The sequence below is a fragment of the Limanda limanda genome, chromosome 1, assembly GCF_963576545.1.
Source record: "Limanda limanda chromosome 1, fLimLim1.1, whole genome shotgun sequence".
Lineage (NCBI taxonomy): Eukaryota > Metazoa > Chordata > Actinopteri > Pleuronectiformes > Pleuronectidae > Limanda > Limanda limanda.
This window is the reverse complement of record NC_083636.1, coordinates 17,945,625-17,972,811: the sequence shown is the minus strand read 5'-3', so window position 1 is coordinate 17,972,811 and position 27,187 is coordinate 17,945,625. Positions and strand designations below refer to the sequence as shown.

Here is a 27,187-nt window from a genome sequence, read left to right as displayed (position 1 = left end):
ACCACGGGGGGCAGTGTTCGAAAAAAACGCCACAGACCTACTCAGTTACCTGCGAGTTACCGTGTTACCATTTCCAAAGTAAACACGAAGAAGTCACGGCGAAGTTTAGCTTGGGACCATTTAGAATTAAACAATGACTTGGTTCACTGCAAACACTGCGAAGCTGTGTTTAAGTACAACTCGGCCACGACTCAAATGATGTATCACTTGAAGAACGCACATCCGACGCTGGTTAATGGCGGCGCGTCCTGCTCTCGGTCTCACTCTCAACCTAGCATCAACTCGGAGTTAGCACGGAGGAGCTGCGATGCACAACGAGCAGAGAATAACGTTCCCCAGGCTAGCCAAGTTAGCAGGGAGCTACCTGTGTATCATGCATAGACTGTATGGTATCACGGCGACGTCAGTCCTCTCAGAGCGAGTTGTTTCAGCAGCTGGACGGTCACCAGGCTGCGTTCGCGTCTGACTCCAGAGCATGTTAACATGTCATCTTTCTCAACACAAGTCAGTAGGCTGGTGCTGAAGTTGTATGTGAGTTACTAGTTATTTTTATGAAGCTTTCTCGACTCGGTGCCTTGTTTGATAGTTTTAGTTACATGTGGCAAAACCTGTCAGACCTAAGTATTATATATTTGTGGTTAAGTTATTGTTTAACATGCTTGTTTTTTATATTATTAGTGTTTAGTAGCACCGGCTTCTGGCTGTCGGCTCCGCTGCTTGAGGTTACGGCAGCGCATATTTTGTTCATCTTGTAATAAAGATCTGAATGAGGAAACACGCTTTGTTTTTTTTTATTTTCACTGCATTTTTATATGGCCTATAAATAGTGAATTTTTGAATATAAAAATATTAATGATGAATCGAAAATTCGTCATTAAATCTCCCGACGATCGATTAAGACAATTTAATCGAATGCCCATCCCTAGTTTTGAAGTCTCTTATCGAATTAGAAGTCTGTTACATTGAATTGTTTTTATGTATAGGTAGAAAAATCCAAGAAAACTCTGAGGTACTGTCATTTTAAACTAGTAAAATTCCTTTATTATCCTGGCACGTTCATACTAAAATCTGGGGGGGGGGGGGGGGGGGAGGGAGAGAGAGAGAGAGAGAGAGAGAGAGAGAGAGAGAGAGAGAGAGAGAGAGAGAGAGAGAGAGAGAGAGAGAGAGAGAGAGAGAGAGAGAGAGAGAGAGAGAGAGAGAGAGAGAGAGAGAGAGAGAGAGAGAGAGAGAGAGAGAGAGAGAGAGAGAGAGAGAGAGAGAGAGAGAGAGAGAGAGAGAGAGAGAGAGAGAGAGAGAGAGAGAGAGAGAGAGAGAGAGAGAGAGAGAGAGAGAGAGAGAGAGAGAGAACACCTCCTGAAAGCAGCAGTGTTACAGCTGCGTGGGTGTGAATGGGATTTTCTCCATGATGTTGTGGGAATATGAAGTGAAAATGAGTTCACTGACAACATGTCTGTTCATAACGGAGCGTGACAATGACAGGGTTTGTATAATTAGCCTATATTGACATATGCAATATACGGATTCATATTATATGTTTTGAATCAATTAACTATCACAAAAGTTCCCTCAAAATCAATATAACCAAAGTCACAAAGAAATAACAACGTGAACCTTACCGTTTACACCCCAGCCCTTGCGATTACATGTTTGAGACATTTTAGCATCAGTATATTGTTTCCCGTTTCCCTGACATTCAGCGGCTGCTCAGCCCACAGACGTGTGTGCACGCAGAGAGACGTGTGACTGCGTCTGAGCCGAAGGCAAAGTTACGGCTCGGGCAACCCTTTGAAGTGCCTGGTTTGTGATACGCCAGCATGTAAACTCATTGTTTCTGCAGCGTTTGAAGTCGTCACTCTCTCTTTCTGCTCCTGCATCGCTCTGTATTTGCAGCGTGTCGGTGTGCACTGCTCATCTGCAAACACATGCATGTTTGTTTGTGCAAATTATAGAGAAGAGGAGGAGAAGAGGGAGAAGGTGAAAGAAGGAGAAATCGAGGGAGAGAGAGAAGGCGTTGATTCTCCCTTCTCTCTCCGCAGAAATTTAATTGGTCCTCTGAGAGTTTCCACACATCTTGCACTATAATTCTCTGTATGGTTGAGCTGATCTCACCTGTGACACAAGACACACACACACACACACACACACACACACACACACACACACACACACACACACACACACACACACACACACAAATCTTATCCATACCTGCACACCTGCTCGAGACATTAGAATATAGAGCAGTATATTCGTGCCCTAAAGCATCATGGAGGATGAATTGTCTCCATGACAGCGAGGGTTTAAACATCAAACGACAGCACCAAAGAAAAGTGTGTCTGTGTGTGTCTGTGTGTGTGTTTCTGCAGCAGGTCTCTTAAGCAGCAGGTATCTCTTCTGCTTCTTGCTCACAACAGGTTATGAGGCAGGTCCACTTCCTGCCATGCTGCTATCAGCTCTCATAGCAAACTCACCTCGCCTCTATATTGGTTCCCTTTTTGATTTCCTGTCAAGTTATTGCTGTTGTCGTGTTTCTCAGTATCGGCAGAAAAAATAGCCATAGATGACGTCATAAGGTGGCAGGAGTCTCAACCCTAGCTTTTGGGTTGGGTCTTCTTCGAACTCTGCTTAAAAAATAATAGAAATGGAGAAGTTCCCCCTCTTAAAAAGGTTCCGGGGCTACAAAGATTTTCCCAGTTTCTCAGGCTCCTTTTCCTTTGAAGACAATGCTCTGCTTTGATGTAGCCGCGACTCTGCTGCAACTTGATGCTGAAATATACATCGTGAAAGAAACGGCAGCAAATCAAGGCTTTAGATCTGAAATGCTGGATGAGAGGTGTTCATCCAAAATGAGTGCAAGACATTACAGATTAAAAAAATTCACTTCTAAAGAGTTGGGTTTTATGCAGTTTCTTGAGGTTATGTTTTTGCAAATGTAGAACTTCATCAGTCTCCCTCCTGGTGTTTTGTAAAGCATGACTCATCAGCCTGTTAAGCTTCAGTGACAACGCAAATCAATTTTTTCTATTTCTAGCTTTAGAGAAGTTCTGCCTCCCCCCACCGTGACATACAGTGTGAAGAACTAAACTTTTACACATTTCGTTTGATTTTTTGAACCCCTCTGAAGTGAAAGTTTTATCACCTCCATCAGGGAGGTTTTGTTTCACCCCTGCTGGCTTGTTAGTTGGTTTATAAGCAAGATTACACACACAAAAAAAAGGGGCAGATTTCCACGAAAGGAAAGCTACCAGGGAAGAAATGATAACATTTTGGAGTGGATCCGGTTCATGGCATCAATTTCTTTAACATTGTTTTGTTTTCAACATTTTCAACATTTTCCAAGAGAATAATTAAGTTCTCTAAAGTGAATTCATTCAGCTGGATTTGGCCTGCCTGCTGGGAGGCCTTTCATGATGTTTGACCTCTTTACTTTTCCGTGCTTTAATTTGATTAATAAAAAAAAAAGTGTTCTCCTTGCAAAGGAGAAGGGGGGGTCACAAATCCCTGACGCAAAGTTACACGATAGGTTTTTGTTGCATGATGCTCAGAAAGACGCAAAGTTAAAGAAAGGCACATAAAACTTTTATCGAAGTTGCACACACATGGAGAGAGTTGATTTTCTAACAGGAGCGTTCCTTCACGTCGCTGCAGCTCCTGAGGTTAATTAGGTGGGACGTCGTCTGCATATTTGACTAATCCACTAAGAGTCTGCATTCCTGCTGCAGCACCTCTCCTCCATTATCTAATCTCAAGGCACCTTCTCATTCTATCTCATCTCCGCTGGCTGCACGGTAAACAAAGGGAGAAGCGACACGGCACCAAACTGAGGGTTGGAACGGGAACAGGACATGAGAGCTGTGATAAGAAATCAGGTCTTTCTCCAGAGAATCGCCTTGTTCAACTTGTTGTTACATAATGCTAAAGCTGCAGTGGACAGAATTAATTCACTTGTCATGGATACTTTGCAATAGAGAGTGAAAACAAGCAGTATTAAAGGACAAGGGTGGGACTATCACTAGTAGTAGAGCACAATATACCTGTGCAGTGGCATTAAAACCCATAATCCCAGCCTCTGTATGAAGACTGATCCAATAGTCAGAAATCCAACCTCTTCGGTTCAAGGTACATGCATAACAGGATAAAATATATCCTTGTTACTCTAGATTTGAAATCTATGGAAGATATTGCAGTTGATTGCATTGATATATAGTGGATTGTTGGTGAATTTTCTCAGGCCTGGACTTTCAGTAAAGAGTGAAGGCTGCCACGAGTTCCTCACTTGGGATTTCTGAACTCATTTTATGTTCAAGTGGTTATTTTAAACTATTTTAAGTTGAACAGTATGCCTTTATCGAGATGGAAAAGTGTCTTAATGCAAAGTTAGGATCACAAGATACACGCAAAAGTATTTTCCAAATTTATTGCATTTCTTACTGTTTTGTGTTTCTAATTTGTTCCTCAAAGTAATAATTCGCAAATTGCTTAAGTGTTAAAATCACCCTTTATTGACGCCAACTGTTGGTGTCAGTGCACACACGTCCATAAGTCTGCACTCTACGACATGGGAAAGGTGTTGTAAACACAACACCTTGTTAGGCTCACAGTGAGGCTCACACACTGAGAACAGCGTCCACACAGTCCCTCACAAAGTGGCCGAATATGTTTGTTTGTGCAGTTTTATTTATGAAGGTTGTGTGCCTGCTGTGGCTGTGCATTAATATGCTGTGTTTGTGGCCGTGTAGGAAAGGTGGATTGTGTTTGAGGTTATGCAGAGGATGAAAGAATCTTTGTATGACGAGTTTTAATGAATCGGTGTGCAGGCGTTTGAAGGCAAATGTGTTTGTATGTGTTGGGTTCAGCAAACAACTATAAGACGTAGAAAATAACTTAAGGGGAGTGTGTGGAATAACTTGGTAGTTTAATGAGGTATTGAATTAGAAATAAATTGCAAATGGAACTCACTTAAATATTTCAATGTTTGTATAAAGGTTGGAATGTTTTAATCCTCTCTATCGCCCATGTTCGAATGAATCAGACATGACGCAGTTAATTCAAATGCACATAGTGAGACACGGTTGACGCACTCGTCTGTGAAGCCTCCTCTGCTGCCTCACTCTGGTGGAAAGCAAGCGGGTGACACCCAGAGGTTTCTGATGTTTGCAGTGTCACGGTACAAAATCGAGAATTATACCTTTGTTGGTTACTTTGCACATTAATATCAAGCAGATATAAAAAGCAACAGATATCAATAGCAACAGCAGAAACTGACATTTTATTTGCTCCTCGTAGTCTTTATTTTTTGCCTCCATGGCGTTTTGTCCGTTGACTCTCCCTCTGTTATCTGTCAGGCTGGTAACAACCGCTCCTACTGGTCGTACAGGTCAGCGCTGAAAGGGGTCAGCAGAACGATCGATATGGACACACACACACACACACAAACACACACGATATAGACACACACACACACACACACACACACACACACACACACACACACACACACACACATTCACACATTCAATCGGAGTGTGTTCAGACAACCCAATAGAATGAAGCTTGTGCCGTGTTTCTCTGTCTGTGCTCTCCTGCCCTCTGACCTGTGTGTTACATATTGTGTGTGTGTGTGTTTACTCTTTTGTAGCTTATTTGTTATTGATGTGAGCGAGGTACATATTCTTGCAATCAAATAAATCTATATGCAATTTTAAGAATGCATTACCCTAAAATAGAAAGATGTCCATTAAAAAATGCAGTAACCTACGTTGTCGTGAAAAACTGTCTTATATCATCTTCAGTTTCCTGCAGCCCTAGTTATCTAATGTGTTTCATTAACATACTCTGTGAGACACATTCACATTTGAGCCTGTGCTCTTCCTGTCAGACGAAACACTATGGGGGTCGTCTTAAATAAAATAAAAGATGATGTAGTCGCTTCTGGAAGTTACATGATTCAGATTTTCAGCCAAGAGCTGCTTCGACTGGAATCTACCTAATTAGTGCTTCTCTCTGACCGTGGTGCTGGAGTAAATGTGAAATAGAGAGGTCATATAATTATAGCAGTGGGAAAACCCTGGGCTGCATGAGTGTGATATAGTGTGCGTACGAGGGAGGGTGTTGTAATGGGTCTGGTATGCCCCCAGGCTTCGTGTATCTGGTGATCCTTATGAGTTTCTGTTTTGTGTGGCTCTGTTTGCATGCTCAGCAGAACAAGTGTTGACCTCACTCGCTTTATTTATTTGCCAGAATGATGAAACAGGACTTAAACTTCTCTGGCTGCGGCCCCGAAATGAGAAAATCTCCCGCCTCAGGACCCAAATACAATAAAGCAAAGAATAAATAAAGAAATAAATGTGATTCTGCTGTTTGAAGAAATGACTAAAGAAGCAAAAAAGGCAAAAGGACTTCCTTAAAGAGGAAAATGAAAACAAACAGGAAGAGGAATTTGGGCTCTTTATTCTCCAATATGCAACTTCACCACTAGATGTCACTAAATTCTACACACTGAACCTTTAAACATCAAAACCCTCCTTCACATATCCAACACTTGGCACCTTCCGCCAGGGACCTGGATCCTGATTAGCTGAGTTTGGTTTGTCACTTTTTTCCTGTAAATCAGAGCAGGTGACAAACTCAAACAGACCAATGGAATGAAATGTAAAATGTGTGCGTGAAACTTTACCAGAAGACAGACAAAATGTAACTTTACTGGTCACATGGAAACCAGTATCCAGAGTTATCAGTCAACATGTTAACAAACACCTCAAGTACAGTTGGATGGTGTGTGTGTGTGTGTGTGTGTGTGTGTGTGTGTGTGTGTGTGTGTGTGTGTGTGTGTGTGTGTGTGTGTGTGTGTGTGTGTGTGTGTGTGTGTGTGTGTGTGTGTGTGTGTGTGTGTGTGTGTGTGTGTGTGTGTGTGTGTGTGAGTGTGTCACTGGAATTAATTCAGATTTGTGTGTTTCTTCACAGCATGTGGAAGGGCCTGAATGTGAACTGCACAGACAGCTCAGGATACACACCTCTACATCACGCTTCACTCAATGGACACAGGTAAGACTACACACGTGTGTTTATCAAGAGACATTTCACTAATGTACAGTTATAGAGCAAGTGATTTCTTTTTATGATTTTGGATGTAGTCATAAGTGTTAATGTTTGGATGATCATGTGGATTAAGAAACAATTCAGATGTAAATCAAGAAAAACATAAAATCTTAAAATGTTTAAAAGATTAAACTATTTATAATGTTTATATGATAAATGACTCAAATATCAAAATATATTCAAAATAAAAGCTCTGTAATCCAGCTCGATATAAAGCGTTGCAGCAACGAAACCAATGTTGTGCTTGATTACTGCCAGTATTGCACTTAACCTAAAGCGAAACAGCAAAACTAGCTAAAAAAGATCATGTTCGAAAATAGAACTTCTGTTGATTGGCTTTGTGCCTTTTATTTTTGGGTTGTTGGGACTGTAGCGCTGGGGAAACTCAGTGTGACTCAGCTGTAAACCTGACTGCTGTCACAGTTTGGTGGAACTAAAGGATTAGTCCTGTGTTTTGGTGGCAATTAGAGGAGGGAGGAGAGAGGAGGGAGGAGAGAGGAGAGAGGAGAGAGGAGAGAGGAGAGAGGAGAGAGGAGAGAGGAGAGAAGATAGAAGAGAGAAGAGAGAAGAGAGAAGAGAGAAGAGAGAAGAGAGGAGAGAGGAGAGAGGAGAGAGGAGGAGACGTTGAGGGAGGCAGAGCTGCAGCCTCACAGTGAAAATAAGCCGCCAACAAAAAAAGGCTGCAGAGCTGTGATTTAGCGTTGAGGTGGGAAAGTAAAAAGAGAACTGGCAATTAAGATAAAGACGTAAGAAAGTGCAGTATTCAAAGATTCGTTATTCAGGCTGAATGTGAGTTGTTTTTGAGATCGTTTATGTGCAGAAGTGTTTTTTACCACTTAAAAAAGTTTAATATGAGATCCCTGAGGTCCTCCCAGTGCGAGTCTACTGTTTAGCTGCTGCTTAAAAACCTGATTGAATTTATATGAGATCATAATAAATGAGTGAAATTAACAAAGCAGTTTAGTTAAGCGTCCTCTGGGCTGCGCTCACCCTCACCCCTGCTCCCGGGAGACGCTCTGCCCTCCTCCTGCTTCTCCTGCTGACATTTTCCAATGCAAATGAAGCACTTCACCTTTCCTCTCCCGACAGAGGTGACAACTTCAGCTGGAGGCTCGCTCGTATGAAACGCTATCGCTGACACGACTGTCGAGCAGCTGCTAAATGAGTTTCCAGCACAAACCGCAGCTCTGTGATTTACCACCTCATCTATTTGTTGTAATGGAGATTACTTCGTACTCTGCAATTTCCCTGTGGGATTAATTAAGTGCTTTGTTTGTCCATCTGTCTGATTGTTTGCCTACCGCCCACCTTCATGTTTGTCCTTAAATATTATGGAGACAATGGCATTTTGTCCATTCTTGATAATTTCCACTTTAACCCCTTATTTCCTCCATCTTTTACCCTGGAAAGTAATCTGACTACTCCCCCACAGGTGTCTTTAAATCCCCAAATGCTTTTCAGAGTGTTGCTTTAAATACAAACACTGATATCAACAAGGTGATCACACTGTAGTTTTGTATTTGAAGTTTAATGCCATTGAAATATTCAAACAAATATTGATTGTTAAATATATAAAAATTTTGTAGGAAATTATGTTCCAGGGAAACATTGCTATATTTTGAATTAGGGGGTTAAAATTCTATTCTCAGTGCAAATATGTGACGCCATGATGTGATATTCTATAAAATGGATTTCAGGGCTCTGTGGTCATCTCTCCGTTCTCTCCACTCTATTGATCTGTGTCTGTCTCCCTTTCCTTCTCCCAGGGACGTGGTGCTGAAGCTGCTTCAGTTTGAGGCGTCCACACATGTGTCGGACAGCAAAGGCTGCTTCCCGCTGCACTTGGCCGCCTGGAGGGGAGACGATGATATTGTCCGAATCCTCATCCACCACGGACCCTCGCCCTGCCGAGTCAACCAGCAGGTAAACACCGGAACCTCTCCGTCACCCTCTTATTTCAACACCACCTTAAATTGTAGTTTTTTTTATCATATCCATCCACTACACAAGACTATAATTCCCATCGTGAAATGATCTTTCAGCTGTTCCAGAGAAGGAAACGTCTCATCTGACTAAATGAAGCTTGAGGTCCTCCATTGCTCAGTATCTCTCATGGCGTGGAAACCAGCGCTGCCACAAGCAGTCGTTTTTATGGCTCCTGTCCAAAAGAGCCAATCCCGCGGCGTTTCATTTGATCTCTCTCTGATAGCCGGTCGAGCGTTTTCAGCTCCGCGAGGCTTCGGCCTGCCACTGCTGTCATCCCTCATCAGCAAAAATGACCTTCTCCTCCTCCTTCTCCTCCTCCTCCTCCCTCACTCTGTTCCCGTCCGTCCCCGCTCGCAGCATATTGATGATGTAACGGCTCGCTGATACGCTGCTTCTTCAAGACGTGCACGAGGTGTTTAATCAGAAGTGCTGGATTAAATTTGAATGACTTAGACGTCTTTTTCAATATTCCCAATCCTGATGGTGCTGCAACGACAGACCCGACCCCCCACCCCAGGTTATTGGATCGTCATTTACTCCGCTAAATAAGCACATTTTCCTCTGTCACCATTTACCAAATCGCTTGCCTCCGAGTGTTGTTGGAGCCTAATTGTTTGCCGGGATAAATGGTGTCCCCTTGCCCCCTGAAATGAAGAGGTCCGTGAGTTTCCTACCACGTCAATGATTTATGGAGCTGAGCGTGCTGCTGTGCAGGCAGAGTGAACACACTGAGTGGAAGCTGCTGATTGAGAAGCTGCTGTATGTACATTAGGTGCTGACTCTGAAGTCACTGTGCGTTTCAACGTGTGTGGTTGCTGTTCCACTCGAAGCACACAAGCAAATCTCCCCTCACCTGCTTTAAGTTATGGTAAATTGTGCAAAGTAAATCCCTCCATGTGTCCTGGTTCTGTTTCATTTACCGAGTCCTTCAGTAAACCCTGGAGAAGGAGATCTCTCTCTGCTGTTTGTGTGTAGGAGGTGAGACTTGTTTTTCCTTGCATGCATAATTTCCCAGTCAAAGAAAGTTAAGGATTAGACAGTCTAATGATGTTGAGTCAGTATTTGTTGTGGTGAGAAAAAAAGGTCAGAGAAGGAAAGGATGTGTTTCGCAAGCTGTGGCTCCATCACCCAGTTTCTAAAGCAGTTTGGATTTTTATAAAAATTTGTGGCTGTTCTTCAAAGTTCTTGAGACGATCTTCTTATCTCAGCAACAGAAAGATACATAACATCATCACTATGCATCCTATAAACAGCTGTGTCTTTTTTTCACCCCTTCCAAAACAAAAGCACATCCTGCCAGACCCAGGTTTTTACGACAGGAGATGGCTTTTGTCCACAGAGGCGCCAAAATCTATGCTTTGGAAGATTAAAACACATATTATTCGTAAAATACACACAGATTACTTCAAATTGTATAATTGTAAATTAATGTTATGATGCTGTGTGCTGCACGTGATTCGTCGTCTCTGTCGTCACGTGTCGTCAGCGTGAGAGTTCAGTCGTATACAGGGTTGCAGGTATAAATATTAGAGGAAGCTATATAGAGTGTTTCTGTGTTCATGATGCATAAGCTCCCCCCCCCTACACTGTCTTGTCTGCAGGAAAAGGCACAAGTGCATACATTAGTCAGCGTGATATACCGAGTCTGGCACACGCCCCCACCCATCATCGAGACTAACGGCAGCAAGCCAGTGACTGCACATTCCCCCTGCCTCAGTGTGTCAGAGGTGGAGTGTGTGTGAGCATGTATCTGTGAATGTGTGTGTGTGTGCCTAGTTTTATTGGGCGACTCCAGTGGGGGCACACTTATTTGTTTTAATGCGTGAGAAACATCTATCCTCACCTTTGTGCACGAGTTGACAAATGGAGAGGATGCAAGAGAAAAGCTGTAATGAGGGAAAGAGCGTGAAGAAAAAAGCAAAAGGGAGTGATACAAAGAGAGGAAGAGGAGGTGTGTGTGTGTGGGCCGGTTCCCCGCTGCAGCCAATCGAGTCTTATTTGAGGTTAGTGTAAGTTATTAGTCTGCAATAAACCAGTTCCAGCCCACTTTTTACTGCTTAATTGGTCCCAGTAGTTCTCACTCAGCTGTATGTGTTTGTTGTGGGAGTGTGTGTGTGTGTATTTGTGTGTGTATGAGAGAGGTGAAGCTTGTCTATTCAAACGCTGCGTGCATGTTTACGTGTGTTGTTTGTACGTTAGCGAGACAGTGATTGACGGCCTGTTTACCTGAGGATTGCACTCTGCTTGCAGGGCCAGTGAATGTTTTGACGGCTGAGGGGTTGTTTGTTTTCATCTCTCTGCGTCTCCAACTCAGACCGACTCAGAAACTGATGCTTCACTTGAGGTTCGTGAAGCTAGATCGTCTTTATCGCCCCCTGCTGGTTGGCTGCAGCGTACGCCATAAACCCTGGCTCCTCGGTGTTCGTTGATGGGACGTAAACACTCAATTTCTTTGTGGTTTTCACATTAACCGTATTCAAACACTAGTGCACTCTATAGTGAGATAGCCATTTTGTAGTGGTGTCTGAACGTTTAGTGAAGTTTTTTATACCCTATATGGTGCACTCAATGTTTCCCACAATGCATCCTGAAACGTAGTGCACAACTACTGGTCACTAACCGAGCGGATCTGTGTGGGTGTGTTTGTGTGTGTGGGAACCTCTGGGACTCTTCTGCATCTGTTTGTGTGAGAATGTGGGTGAATGACCAGGTCACGTATGTCCCCCTGTGCTGCAGATACATGCCAGGAATGTTTTCTTTTCCACCGACAGAGGATTGTATCATTCCTTTCTCTCTCTCTTCCTCTTGTCCTCCTCCCCTTTTTAACTCCCATTTGTCGGGAAGAAAGGAGATTAACTGCCAAAGATAAGATTGGAGGGATGGTGAACATTTGCTCTGCATTATCTTCACATGAATCATATTTCATGTGAAGATAATGCATGATTTAATGTGTAGTAATATTAGAATAATGTGTAGTGACATTCATGCAGTTAAAAACTTCCGACAGGCCTCGGCCCAGGTGCAGCAGGGCTCTGGGAAACTGTAAACTGTGTGAAATAAGGTAAAGGGGAAAGGTCGGGAGGTTGCTCGCCACCTGTGTGCTTCCTCAAATGTCTTCCTGTGTTTCTGCCGCTGCGTGTTCACCTCCCAGTTGTGGTATAGTTCCATGTATACATGTTGCTACCACGCTCCAAAATGAAACCACATGTTTCCTGACGATCTACATGTGAGCGCGGCCCCTCGGAGAACACATGCTACCATTAGAAAGTGCTCTGGGAAAGTCCTTGATCAAAGATCTCCTACCGCCAGGCCCTGCTGCTGCCAAAACACACAAACACACACACATATACACACACACTGAGCCATAGGATGTTTTCTTATGACTAATCAGCCTGACACTTCCAAATTTAAGTTCAGTAGAAGAAAACGGATTCATCTCCACACGAGTCAACAAACTACAGCCCGGAGTAATTATTGTAAAGCTGAGAGCAGATTGTGTGTGAGTGTTGTTAATTGAGTGTTACATGAACAAACAGAAAAACACTCACAGGGGTTTTCTATCTGCTTATTCGCAAGTAAAACATGAACAAATAGGAAGATCAAAGCAGAGGTGAACGATCAGAATTACAGGATTAAAAGTGAAAAGCTAGTGAAATCCTGATTTATTGAGTAGTCGTCATTAATCTTTATCGAGTAAGAAAACCAAACGTTCTCTGGTTCCATCTTTAAAATATGAGGATCTGCTTCCCTCCCAGTTTTTCTTCTTTTCCTTCCTTCTTTTTCATCTCCTCTCTCTCTCTTATCTCCTCAGCTCTCCTTCACTCCTCGTTGCCTTGGGTGCTTCATTCACTTTCCATGTTCACACTCTTAATTAACTGCTCTTTTTCCTTATTCCATCTCTTCCCCTTGGCTTTCCATCCCCCTCCACTCCTTTTCTTATTTCTTATTCTTTATAAAGAGAACGAAGGGCTGTTGTCATCCCGTCCCCATGCTTCCTCATGGGGGGGCTTCCTCACATTCTCACAGAAAATCAACAGTGTTTCCTGATAATGTTTCCTACTGGGAGCATATACATTTATATATATATAAGGTAAATAAAAGTGGGCCGAGCACAGAACCCTGAGAAAAAATGCAGCAAAAGATTCCCCTACCTAATACAAGACAAGAGAAGGAAGAAACAGAAAGTCTCATCCTGTCGTGCGTGTGTGTCCTCTATTTATTTACCCAGCTCTCCCCAGGCAGCGAGCTGAGCTGCTGGGATTATGAGATTCTGTAACGTAGACGGGGCTCATCCCACATATCAGCCCATCAGCATTAACACGGTGTATGTTCGAGTAAATTAAAAAAACTTCTGCGCTTCATCGCCCTGGCTTCATTTCAGCCCCGGCCTGTCTGATAAGGCTCGCTTATTTGCATGGTAGCTGTTTGTTTGGGCAGTGGCGGTGTTTACTATGGGAAGTGTGTGTGTGCGCATGCAGGTAAATGCTTGCACACACACAATGTTAGATGCGTATAGAGAAACCGACGAAGCCCTCCGTCTATACTCTGCATTCATTTTCTCTGTATTTGTGCACGTTTTCTAAAAGTTTACGGATTTTAAAGAAAAAGACGAAATAGAACAGTAATACAAGAAATCATAGGGGGGGCAGTGTAGCCAAAAGTTCAAATGAGACGACCATAAGGCGAGGGGAAGGGCTTGATGTGCTTTGACACCTTAATGGAGCAGGATTGATTAAAAAGAGCTCGAACAAGCCAATGCTTTTTACATCTCTTCCTCTTCACTTTATATTTGTGACCATTAACTGTACAACAGCGACACGTGACACCAATTTGCACGGGCATGTCAATAATGTGCTGCCATGCCAGGTTGATGTGGCATTAGTGGACGGCTGATGCTCAGAGCACAATCAGCAACAATACACCGCGTGCTGGATGATATTGGAAAGCTGTCAGAGCGAGCGTAATGGAAATATATCGCCTGCTCCGAGAATACAGAGGCCGGATTTTCTCTCCTTCTCCCCCCTCTCGCCCCTCTTCTTCTCTACCTCCCTTGTCCCATCACTTTGTGTGTCTGTTCACCTCTTTGTCACTCGTCTGTCCGTCAGGGAATTGCATTTTCCCTATCTTGAGCAGCATGCACGAGTCGCAGCGCAACAAAGCCTTATTGTGCGTTTAAGGCTGCAGAGGCAATAGGTGCATTCGTTGTTCCACTGGTTAGAATGTGTAGATATATGTCTGTTCTACTTGTTCCATTCAAAACGTAGACATCATCTTCCAATTGTTAAAGGTCTGTTGTATAAATGTAAACGATCAAATATAGTGACAGGGTCGGCTAGGCTGCTGTTGTGGAGCGTTCGATCATATTACAACTTTCCCGAGCAGATGGAGTTTCAGTTTCCTTGACTTGTTTCTAAATTACATTTCTCTGATAATTTCAAAGTCTTCTCATCAAGATTTAAAATATTCTCTCCACCTTGGAAACAGCAGTCGACAAAACAATGTCATCAACCTGGTCAAGTAGCTTTTTCTGGAGCTTATTCGCATTGTGTGTTTTTGTTTATTCAAAACTGGTTTAACAAGAGGGCTAGAAGTAAAACGCAGTCTCTCCTGAACTGATTAACTTGTTCATAAATGGAGTTGAGTTCATGGGTCGAATCTCAGAGGTTTCAACATTATTAAATTGTTGTTAAAACCACAAAAAATCTATTCCCTCAACTAATTTGAGCGTGAATTACTGGCTAATATGACCTTCTCCGGCTGCCATGAATTATTCAAACACATTAATTTGACTCTGGTAAAACACAAATGATGCATAATTCGAGATGTTGTGTTTGGAATGAAGTGCAGCACAGAACAAGCAGCAAAGTGGAACACGTGTTCTAATCTTGTTTCCTTATTTTTCTTTTTTTTTACACACTACTCGGTGGAAATCAGAGAGAAAGGTTACTTGACTCCAGGAATTCAAATTTTTACTTTTTGATGTGTCTCTTGAGTCGGAGCTCCCGTTATAACTTTTGCCATCTGTTAGCGCCAAATTCCCAAATCTCTCTGCAAACTTGTTGTGAATATTTGTGCATTTGTGTTAAACAGCGAAGTCACAGCTGTCTGGGAAAAGCAACCATCCACTGGTTGTACTGGACTTGCTCTGCACAGTGTTGAACTCCTGTACTTGCAGTGAAATCCCAGAGAGAGAAACATTTATTTTATGATTTTAAGGCGTCACAACCATAAAGCGAACAACCAACAAACCAACAGGGGTAAAAACAAAACCTCCCGGCAAAACCACAGGGCTCTGTAGATGATTTCTGCTGGTAACCATGGAAACCATAATCTCACCACCCTTCATATTGTGCGTCCAGTGACTTGAGTGTAAAGTGTTGGCCACAAGTGTGATGATGCTCTGACTGGGGCGTCTTGAAAAATAATGGACTTGGGTGGAAAATGCCATCAGTTTTGGTCTCGCTGCCTCTTCACCTCCTCCTCCTCGTGTTCGTCAGGGGACTTGGTTTTGTATTAATGTTTAAAGAAGTACATGTTATTGATATATTGTTGTTTACCTGGGATTATAGATGAAGGATCTATCCTCCTGTCACTGCTAAATACTGTCAGTAGCAAATGATGACGGATTGCCCTGTGTTTCTGTGTCTGGGACTCGGCAGGAGTGCATATTTTATTGTGTAAGGAAGACAGTGTATACATTAGTGAGTAGATAAGAACTCCCTCAGGAAATAGTCACTCCAGTGGAAAATAACAACAAAGTAGAATATCCACACAGGAGCAGAGCAAGTGGAGTTTATTAAACGTAATGCAGCCAACAATTACATCAGTAAACTGTGATGCATGTGAATTACAGTGTGCGTCAGTGTGCGATTATTGTGCTTACACTACAGCGGACCTGCAGTCAGACCGGCTCTAGAACGCTCCACCCGCCTATGAATGGAGGGGTGTGCGAGCCGAGGGGCAAACCAAGGGACGCCATTGGTTGAGAAAGCAAAGCTCAGATCTTTTTCTTTTTTTTCCCGCAGCTCGATCACGTGTATGTTGTGTGATAGCGTGTGTGTGTGTATATATGTGTCTTTTTCATATAGCAGCTCCTTCTGTATCTCTTCATCTCTCTCGCTCGCCACTCACAGGGCTAAATGAAAGCTGGGAGCTGAGTGAGGTGGGGAGCCGACCAGGAGAGAGGGAGGGTTGTGGCTCTGGGGAGAAGGAGTGTAAGAGGAGGCGTGAGATGAGATCTGAGCAGCCTGGTCACGGTGTGTTGGATAGCGATCGTTGGAAGTTGGAGAGGTGCGCACGAGGCAGGGGAATCTGAGGGAATATGATGGAGAGATTGAAAGAGAAGGGGGAAGTCAGGGAATTTTACACATGAGTCGCTCTAAGAAAATCTGTATTTTAAAGGTTTTCAAATGTTGATCACGTGAAAAGACACGCTGCTGTTTAGATGCTCCGATGATGTAATGTTGAGCCAGTGTGCACAGTCGTGATCCTGGTGCGGAGCCACAGTGTCAAGGTCCTGTCAATGCGTAAAATCGACCAATCACAAGTCAGTGTCAGCCGTCAATCAGGACACTTGAACATGCATCGGAGTGATAAGAGAAGAATCCTGGAATGATATTTAACCTCTACTTTTTTGGTAAAATACATGTCCCTGTCACTAACATGGAGGAGGTGGGGTTTTAGACCTGGGCTGCCAGTGTCCTCCATCTTTATATATTGTCACACCCACCGTGACGCCACCCATTGGTTCGTAATCTGCCGTTTTTGAAAGTTTGTCCAGCACCATCTTGGTTTTTCAAAACTAGAAGTAACCATATTAGGATAAATGAGGGTGGAGCCTGGCCGAGGACGCTGCACGCCCACCTACCTGCTCCTCTCAAACTGTCACCTCCTCATGGATAAACTTCAGATTCACATGAATGCCTCTTTAACTTCCTTTTTCCCTTCTAGAGAACATTCATTCAAGCGTATATGATGTACGGCTGCCAAATCATCCATTTATCAAGTGTGTAGGGACATATCCAGATTTAATCTCTGCAGGCCTCACGTGTGCCTTCTCGTTAATCTCTCTCCCCTCCCTATCTATGGTTCTCCATCATGTCGCTCTCTCTCTCCCGTATACGTGTCCCTCTGCCTCAGTATCCTAGTCATTAATGGGCTGTTTGCAGAGCCGCGGCACCTCAGGGACCACCGGTAGTGTACTCTCCCTGACAGGGGTCCCCAGAGAGGCTGAAAGTGGCTCACGGTTCCTCTGTACACAAGAGCCTCCTCTCTAAGTTCAGAGTAACCTTTGAAACTCAAACACTTATCTCAGAGATCTCAAGGCCAGAATGAGGCCAGGTTGTGATAAATTAAATGGTACCTTCTAATCGTTGTAGAGGTCCAGGTTACTCTGATAAATGTGCCTGTTGAAGTTCTTGTGAGTTACATCCCCATTTTTTCATTTGACTTGCAATTGCTGGAATTTTGCTTGTAACTTTCTACAACTTGACAAAATCCATAAATGTGACAGTCGAATTGAGTTTGGCGTCTAGGCTCCGACCTCATCACACCCCCACAGATGATTACATAGCGATAATGGGGGAGTGATGAGCACAAGAAACCACATTTACTGGATCCAGATTTTTATTTGCAGTTTCACACGCTCGCAAATATTTGTCCCCAACACATGCCTGATGTTTTTCATCAAGATCCATGAACTAAACTTAAGAAATCTGCAAAAACGTCACCTCTATCATCTGTTTTTCCATCCTCCTCCTCCTCCCGCCCCTCTACTCCCCCCACCTGTCTATCTTCCTTCTACCTATGACCTGCTCTGCTGCCTCCTTGCATCCCCCCCATCCATCTTGTGTCATGTTTCCCTCTCCTGCTTTACTTATCTCATGTTGTGTTTTTCCCCCTTTCGTTCGTCCACAGAACCATGAGAGGGAAACGGCTCTTCACTGTGCGGCCCAGTACGGACACTCGGAGGTGGTTGCAGTGCTGCTCCAGGAGCTGACCGACCCCACGATGAGGAACAGTCAACAGGAGACGCCCCTGGACCTGGCGGCGCTGTATGGACGACTTCAGGTGAGAAACAGATTGATTTTTTAATTGTGTTAATATCGCTACAATACCCATGATTTCCTCACCTGGCTCCTGAGCCTGTAACAGCCTGATGACTAGAACAGATAAAAAAATATCTGATCCTGTTAAAATTGAACCTTTGATACGACCCAGAGGGGAGAAGCTCAAATTTCCATTTCCTGGAAGGTTCAAGCCTTTGGAATGGATGAGAACAGAATTGGTCATTGCAAGGGCACTGCATTCTAATTGTAACTCTGACAAAATGTGTGAAGCTAACGTCGGTCGAGGTTGAAACAAAAGGAATAAACTAACTGGATGTTATTGCAAAAACAAGTTCCGATCAACTGCAGCATCCGCACCATCGATAGGAAGTGAAGAACTCGTCATCCCCTCACAGGGGTGCCTGTCAGAGGGCCAGATAATATATAAGGCAGCGAGTGAACAGTCAGTTCTGGAAGCTGAAACGTTGGATGCAGGAAAACAGGGCGAGTGTTGACCTCTGCATGCATTATGCATCCTGGCCGACGTGGTCGCTGGCAGGTGAAAAGCAGCAGCTGCCGACTTCATCTGCATTTTCCTCAGGACAGCAGGACCAAGGTGCATGTCAATCAGCTGCTCCACACCGAGGGATGCTGCTGATTATTATGGAAATAAGAGAAAAGAAAAGGAAACACGTCCTCACACACTTCCTGTAATAGAAAGGCAGATACAAACACACATTTTTATAACTGCGTCTTTACTTTTGTGACAAGGACTCACACTCGCACTGAGAGGAGTCTGCTCCAAACGCCTGCCGACGTTCACATGCATGCACACGTCCTCTCTGCTGAGGTTTTGAGTAATTGCAGTCAAGCCATACAGGTTTGTCTGAGTGTGAATGAATAATTTATAAAAACTGCACGGATTCCTCTCTCTCTTTCCATCTCTCTCTCTCTGCATATTAATGAAGGGAAATCCCTGTGGTGGAAGCTACTGCTGTGTGCAGATGTAACTTACACAGGGCAAAAGTTTAGTACACACACACACACACACACACACACACACACACACACACACACACACACACACACACACACACACACACACTGCCTGGACTTAAAACAACCTCCTACTACAGTCAAGTTGACTGACAGGTAGTTTAATTAAACATTTCTACAGTAAATAAAGATTTATGATCGACTGAGAGAAATACATTAAACAGCTGCTTCTAATTTTGAGCCAGTCACCATCATTCCTTAGGTGTTAAGTGTGTATCTGGATTTCAATATCAACTTTTCTTTACATCGACATTTAAAGAAAGGTGATTGATAACAATTTCTGGATCTGCCCCTTTAACTGGAACTGCACCAAAATGTAATGGAATCCTTTCCTGGCCCGTTTCCCATCTTTCCATTAAGTTTGCTGCAAATTGCTTCTTTATATTTTTTGTGCAATCACGTAATGGACAAACAAACCAACTGAACACGGGTGAGAACATAATCTACTTGGCAGAGGCAGTAAATAACAGCATGGACAGTTTAATTCAATTTCTCATACTCAAGCATTCTAAAAACAACCATTTCAGGGAAATCCAGAGATGTACACGACTGCTTTACTTGGTTACGGTCTCTTTGAAGCAGGATCGTCTCCCAGAAGTATTTCTCTTATCAAGATGATTCATCAGCAGAACATTTACTGTTTCTATTTTCTCTAGAATCAAACTTTGCTGATCAGTGATTCTCTTTGTTGCAGTTTTGTCATCGATGTGTTGCTGTGTGTATATTTCCATGCAGGTGGTGCGCATGCTGGTGAGCGCTCACCCCAACCTCATGACCTGCCACACTCGCCGACACACTCCGCTTCACCTGGCTGCGCGGAACGGACACCACAGCACGGTGCAGACGCTGCTCGATGCCGGCATGGACGTCAACTGTGTGGTAGGAAAACTCTCATTTACAGATTTCAACTGTCGGTGAATTGTTCTCGTCTTTTATGGATTAATATAACAGAGGGATTATCGCTGTAATATGGTGTAAATTGGTGCTCTTAAGCAGATAGTGTCTCTATCGATATCAGTTTTATAATAATTCATTTTACCTAATTGTCGAGGGTGAAGGGTTTTATTGTATTTTTTTATATGGCCTGTACAAATAAAGTTTGGAGGATTCATTGATTTGCTTTTGCTTGGGCCCCCGATGTCCCTTGAAACCCTCCTGGTTTGCAGACGGCAACATTTCCAAACATACATGGCACGTACTCTGATTTATAGAAACATGCTCAATACGGTGGTTTGGAGGAATCAGACAAATAAAGTAGGACTTGACATTTCCTGTGTTCAGTGGGTTTTATTATCTGATGTACCTGCGAGTGAAGAAGTGACGAGGAAGATACGTCTGTCCTGTTTTGCACGAGCGAATCTCCTCAGCATCTCTGGGGATCTCCCTCCTCCTCATCTCTGCTCTGTGTGAATATCGCTCTCTTTGTGTATTTAATGAGGGTTGAGTTTTGTGTGTGTGTGTATATATATATATATATATCCACCACAGGCTTGGCAGAATTGAAAGTGTGTGTATGTGTGTGTATTAGAGAGCATATGCTGCTTGGGCCTCCCGTGGTGTGGTGGCAGTGGGATGAATAATTGATTGAGAGGAAAGACTGAGACTGCAGGAAGATGAAGAGGAGGAGGAGGAAGGGGACAGGGTATTCCTGACAGGTCCTCAAGAGTTCACTGTTTTCTCTCTACATCATCAGTCCCGAAAAACAAAAATGCACATTAAAAGTGTGGAGCTTTTTTCCTGCTCTTCTCTTCAGTCATTTACATTCCATTGTGCTCTCTAGTCGCTGTTTGCAGCTTTGTCCCGACTCTTTCTGGATCATTTGTTTTCGTGAAGCCTTGTCAAAATGTGGCCACGCTTCGCTGCTGTCTGCAACACAGTTTTCTTTCTCTGCAGATGGATTTTTCTTTCTCTGACAGACTCAAATATTTAACTTAGCTCGTCTTAAATGTGTAGAAAACAACCATTAGCAGTGCTGATCAGTCTCCGAAGACTAATTCTGCTGAATTCCTTTTTTTTTCTTTCAAAGCACAAACAACACAACTGATCTTAAAGGTTTTCTGATCTAAGAACTGTTCTCGTGGGACAGATCTGGAACAGATAACATATGCTCATGCTTGAACTCTTTTTCATCACATTTATTATTAAAAATCTCATTCACTCAAACTGTTGTGACCATAGATTGTTTAAAGATGGAAGACACGTTTACTTCCCATAGTTACTAATTAAAACTGTGAACATACATCAGCGAGACAAGAACTTCCTAAAATGACAGAAACCATCTTTGAGAAAAACTTGTTTTATGCGTATTTTGATTATTTCATCCCATCTGCTTACATGGAATACGTGGGGTTTACTACTTTTTTGCAGCCAGCCACCAGGGGGCGATGGAGACCCCTTGGCTTCACTTTGGGGGTGAGCAGTCGTGGTTTACTCGTTTGCAGTAAACAACCAAACGTAAAAACCTGCAATTACCTGAACCCACCTCCGTCTTCAGTACTTTAAGCACTAAAGCTTTGATTCTTTAATCGGGTCGGTGTTGTCAGTGATCGTTGAGGATTAAAGAGAAAAGCAGATTCAAGGGTTTCACGGCTCAGTCAGACTCAAAGTCTCTAGAAGCTGCTGAGTCTAGATATACCAAAAAAAGAGAGTTGAGATGCTGAGGAGCCGCAGAGGCAGAGAGTGATCAATACCAAGGTTTGACTTCATAAAGAAAACTGTGGAGGTTTCATTACTGCACAGTTTGAGGTAAACATGAGACGCTGCTTTCTGCTTTCACTCCGACTGCTGCCGAAATCTGAACTGACTCCAATCTTGTTTATTACAATAACAGACGTCATAACAGATGCTACGTTTCCCCTTTTCCTGACCGTGTTAGTCTTGTTTATATAGAGAATATGGAGCATGTGAAATGGTTTCCACCGTACAGTAAAAGACTCAATGTCTGTGTGTGTGGCAGCGAGAAAACAAATCTGCTGATGAGAATACTTTATCACATTCAGCCCCTGGCCTCCAGAATACAGTATGTCCAAATCTGTCACAAACATATTGCAGCAGTACTATGGACGTGTGTTTGTGTCTGTGTGTGTTTGTGTTTAATTTCTAGAAAGACAGAAACAACTTGACATGTTGGATACATGTGAGATCTGGTGTTCTCACTATAGGAAGGGGATGCATGACTTGGCAGCATTGTGTCCATCATCTCTGCTGTCTGTCCTTGTTGCTGTATGTGTGTGTGTGTTAGTGTGTGTGCATGTATGCTCTGATCTGAGGAGCAGGGCTCTGTTTCTCTGCAGGGATTTGGCCTCAGGCTCCATGTGTCTTGTGAAGATGAACTGTACAAGGCTTTGATTTGCTTCATCTGCTCCTCTATACGCGCTGATGCAAATCTCTCTCTTTCTCTCTTTCTTTCTTTCTTTCTTTCTCTCTCTCCCTCTTTCTCGTTCTTTCTTCCTCTTTTTGTTCTTGTGAAGATGATGAGCATTTCAAACCTCAAAGCGTCTCTGCAGTTTTTTCTGTATTACCTCCTCCAAAGAGGTTATGTTTTTGCCCCTGTCCGTCAGCTTGTGTGTTGTGTTAATTAAGATTATGCAAAAATGACAGAAGCAATTTCCCCGGAAAGGAAAAGACATCGGCCAAGAAAGGACCCATTACATTTAGGCCTGGATCACAAGAAAGGGAAGGATCCAGGAATTATTTCTCATTTTCTTTAACATTGTGAGACCTTTTCACAGATTTCCTTGAGAATATTTTCATGTATCTCAGAGACTGATATCTTTATTTCCTCTGCTACACCAAAATTAGCAGGTAAACTTGGGGGTTTTATACTGCTGCACACCTGCCGAGTAGATCTGCCTCCTCTGTGGGATTATCTCTAATGAGTTAGATGATTAGAAACGTTCTGTTGCATGAGTCATGTTTTATCTAAGTTTTTTTTTTGCATGTAATAAGTCTGACAAATTCCTTACATCAGCTTATTTGGTCTCATGAGTCTGTGTGTGCCGGGCCCTTGTGTGCGATGCAGTAAATTACAAAACTCATTATCCGACTATTAGCAGGTTTTAATCTGATAGAAAATGCAAAGTGCTGGTTTGTCTTTCGCTCCAGTTATTTAATAAATGATTAGTTAAAGGAGACATGATGGGTTTTTAGTGTTTTCTTTTCTCATGTTTGATGTTTTCTGGGGTTTGTAAAAGTTCTGCAAAGTTAAATTTGGATATAAAAGGGAGCTCCACTTACAGATAAACGTCTCACGGCTAGTCTGACAGGAAACAATCCTCAAATAATCAAACACTGTATTTATCTACAAAACCCTTAATATAAATTGATAGCGGTCAATAGTGGTGGATACACACACTATGATCTGTCCTCTTTTCTCCACCTCCCCTCCAGTATGTCTCTACTCCTCCTGTCCACTCCTCTCTGTCTTCCCATCCATCTGTGGCATTTCTTGCATGGCTGCGGTGTCAGAGCTGCACAGTCGAGAGTGCAGAGTGAAAGCTGTGGGCGACTCGCAGATGGCCACCCTGTCATGAGCTGAGAGCTCCCTGTGTGTGTGTGTGAGAGAGAGAGAGAGACAGAGAGAGAGAGAGAGCACTAGTGTAGGTCAGTAATTGGAGTCAAGCCATATAGGTCTATCTGAGTGTGAATGAATATTTTATAGAAGCAGCACATTCTCTCTCTCTCTCTCTCTCTCTCTCTCTCTCTCTCTCTCTCTCTCTCTCTCTCTCTCTCTCTGTCTCCCTCTCCCTCTCCCTCTCCCTCTCCCTCTCCCTCTCCCTCTCCCTCTCTCTCTCCCTCTCCCTCTCCCTCTCCCTCTCCCTCTCCCTCTCCCTCTCCCTCTCCCTCTCCCTCCACTGTCTGTCTATGTATCTCTCTCTTTGTGAAGGGAAATCCCTGAGGAGGAACCTGCTGCTGGGTGGGCAGGGACCCAGCTCCAGTCAAAAGTTTAGTGTAAATACACACAAACACACACACTAGAGTGCATGTAGTAAGTGGAGTTGAGAATGTACAGTCGTCCCATTGTCTCAACATCAGCGAGCGACTGCTAGATTTCCACCAGCGGCTCTGAAACAGAAAGTCATCTGCCGTTCAATGCCCGGAAACTCCTAGAGAGTGAGATCCGCCTTTCTCGTTTTGTGGTGATGCCATGGGAAACAGGACGGGAAGTGGTACAGAGATGACCGCTAGGGGTTAAGAGGGCAACTGGTGTGTGTGTTTTTGTGAGTGTGTGTGTGTTAGGGAAAGGGGTGGATCATTTCCTGCCCTCCCACTTCCTCTCACTTCCTCGTGGGTTAAAAAACTGCCTCCACAGGCGAAACCCCGACAGTTCGATTCTTTCACTGACACCGCAAATGTGACTGCTCACCTCGTTTTTTTTAATCTACACCTGGAAAAAATATTTCTTTGGCTCACCGGACCATTGACCTTTGACCTTTCCGAGGGCGTCGCTGCATCTGGTGTGTTGCCCCGTCTCTCCATCATCTCTGTGGCGATGACACATTTGCCGTCAGAGCGGCTAAAGTAAGTTTAGTATTCCCTGCAGCGGGTGTTAATCTGGTGCTGCGCCGTGTTGAGCTGAATTTCACCGGCCGGTTAGATATCAGCAGGCCTGGCTGTTGTCCAAATAATTTGTCTTCATTAAGCCAGGGACTTTGGTTCAGTACAGGTTTTTCCTCAGTGATGACAGGAAGCCAAGCGTGAAGGATAAGATGGATTTGGCGTATTGTGCATGTTGCTGCGCTGTGTTTTTTAATCGTGGCTTCATTTACCCACGAGCCCGAGGTCAAGTTCAAGGCTTGAGTGTCTCTGATGGTTGGTTTGACTTCCAGCACGGTGTACGCAGCAGTGTATTCAGTGTGTGAGTGCAGCAATGAGCAATCGCTGCACGAGTAGCTCTACCAATGTGGCCATAATCAATTTGTTTGTTGAATATAATCAATTTCATGATGAAATGGGTTTTCTAGACATGACCTTTGACCTGACTTACAGGAAATCAGAAGAGAGATGTCCATAACCATGCAAAGGGAAGTTAGGGGGAAATTTAATGGGATTGATTCACCTATTAATCTCAAAAATAAGTGTGATAAAACATTTAATGCATTTTCAAACACTGCATTGTTCACATGCATTCTTCACTGTCTCTGCAGGTGTGTTGCTGTGGTGCAGTGCTGCCACCTGTAGATCAGTCAGCTGGTGTGACACCAGATGCACTGGTGCACGCATAACAAAATAACAAATGAGGGAAGAATAAAGCCAGTTACTAGATGCTCAGCTGATTTAACACTAGGAAGTGCTTGTATCTTTTTATTGGCAAATAAAATCGCATTGAAAAGATGTCTAAAAAATTTTAATCTGAATTTACGGACTTAAAACGTCTTTGAATATTAAAATGTTAGGTACCCTTAAATATGAGGGTTATTCTGTACTTGGCTATTTCACATTATCTTTGATTGTGGGGAATTTTAACTAGTCGTGGGACTCAGATATTCGCTCATATCTGTTGTATTTGATGCAGGCTCTTAACCTAATTCACTATGCTGTTATAAAGTCTTGAGTTGAACTTGTTGAAAGCTGCAGAAACCACGATCGACTTGACTTTTTACCTATTAGTCCTGAAAAATTGCAAATATTCCACACAGATGCGGGAAAGAGAAAGAAGCCGAGCACACTGCTGCACACGCAGTTAATTCTTTGCAAACCATAACTTATGTTGTCAGGATAATATATGAGCTGCTGCGGTCACATAAAAATTCTACACCTGCTGCCTTTAAATCTATTTTGGTTATCAGTCACCTTCGCTGGGCGACTGAACAGCTGTTTCAGTTTTGTGTAGTGGCTCTTGAGTGTTGCTCTATCTAAAGTGGCTTTGTCATCACTGCAGATCCAAGATGAAGCACTTAGCAGAGCCGCTCCCCCCCTGTAGTTTCCATGTATTGCATCATATCTGTAATATGCCCATCAGTAGCACTGGAGGCTGGTGCAGGCTGGTGGAGGGTGAGGGAAACTGGGACGTCTCCACACAGGCTCCCTCTGCCTGTGTGATGGTGGGAATCAGTTTGGCTTCACAACAACTGGACCGACCCCATAAAGGTTGTGTCGCCCAAAAGTTGGTGCTAACAGTTTGTATTATGTCATTAGGGGGCGTTTACAGATGTAGTTGGCAACTTACTGAATTTTATTTGTAATATGGTTTTTAACATCTGTTTTTATCTGTTTAAATTGTTAAAGTGATGGAATATTAACACTCAGGTTCTCTCTCTCTCTCTCTCTCTCTCTCTCTCTCTCTCTCTCTCTCTCTCTCTCTCTCTCTCTCTCTCTCTCTCTCTCTCTCTCTCTCCCCACCCCCCCACTCCCCCCTCTCCCTCTCTCCCCCCCAGACGGAGAATGGCAGTGCCCTCCACGAGGCAGCTCTCTTTGGGAAGATGGATGTAGTTCGCCTTCTGCTCGACTCAGGTGGGTTCATTAATGCGTCTCAACAGAACAAAAACTGAGTGTTTGCTAGTGGACGTGTGTGTGTGTGTGTGTGTGTGTGTGTGTGTGTGTGTGTGTGTGTGTGTGTGTGTGTGTGTGTGCGTGTGCGTGTGCGTGTGCGTGTGCGCACGCTTGTGCATATGTGTGTGTGTGTGTGTGTTTGTCTTGTTTTTCTTTTCCTAGTTTAACCTGCAGCTAAACGGGCCACATGTTTTTTTCTTCCCAGATTGTGGGTTGAAATTAGCCTCAGGTGAACTCCGAGCATCTGTCTGCTGCATTCTTTAGCTTTGTTAATCACTAAATCCTGGACTCTCCATTTATCAGTGGTTTGTCTATTCTCTATAATACAAGACAATGCTAATATAAATGATCAATATATATGATACAATGTGATCAGAGGTCAGAGTGACACATAATGACCAAAATGCTAATTTAATCATTTAAAAAAATAAACTTACACCACGTGATAATTGAGTAAAATAAACATTTTGTACGTTTCCTCTCCCACCGCTCAAAGCGGATGAAACCTG

General features: G+C 43.4%; 1 protein-coding gene across 2 annotated transcripts in view; it reads left to right on the top strand.

Annotated features, from left to right (window-relative positions):
- anks1b (ankyrin repeat and sterile alpha motif domain containing 1B) overlaps positions 1 to 27,187 on the top strand; it is a 165,467-nt gene that overhangs the window by 38,775 nt on the left and 99,505 nt on the right. For both annotated transcript variants that reach the window (XM_061078942.1, XM_061078936.1), the window contains exons 2-6: positions 6,964 to 7,044; positions 8,865 to 9,021; positions 18,001 to 18,153; positions 19,923 to 20,066; positions 26,564 to 26,639. In XM_061078942.1, coding sequence (XP_060934925.1) covers positions 6,964 to 7,044; positions 8,865 to 9,021; positions 18,001 to 18,153; positions 19,923 to 20,066; positions 26,564 to 26,639 — 611 coding nt within the window. The remainder of the gene's footprint in view (positions 1 to 6,963; positions 7,045 to 8,864; positions 9,022 to 18,000; positions 18,154 to 19,922; positions 20,067 to 26,563; positions 26,640 to 27,187) is intronic.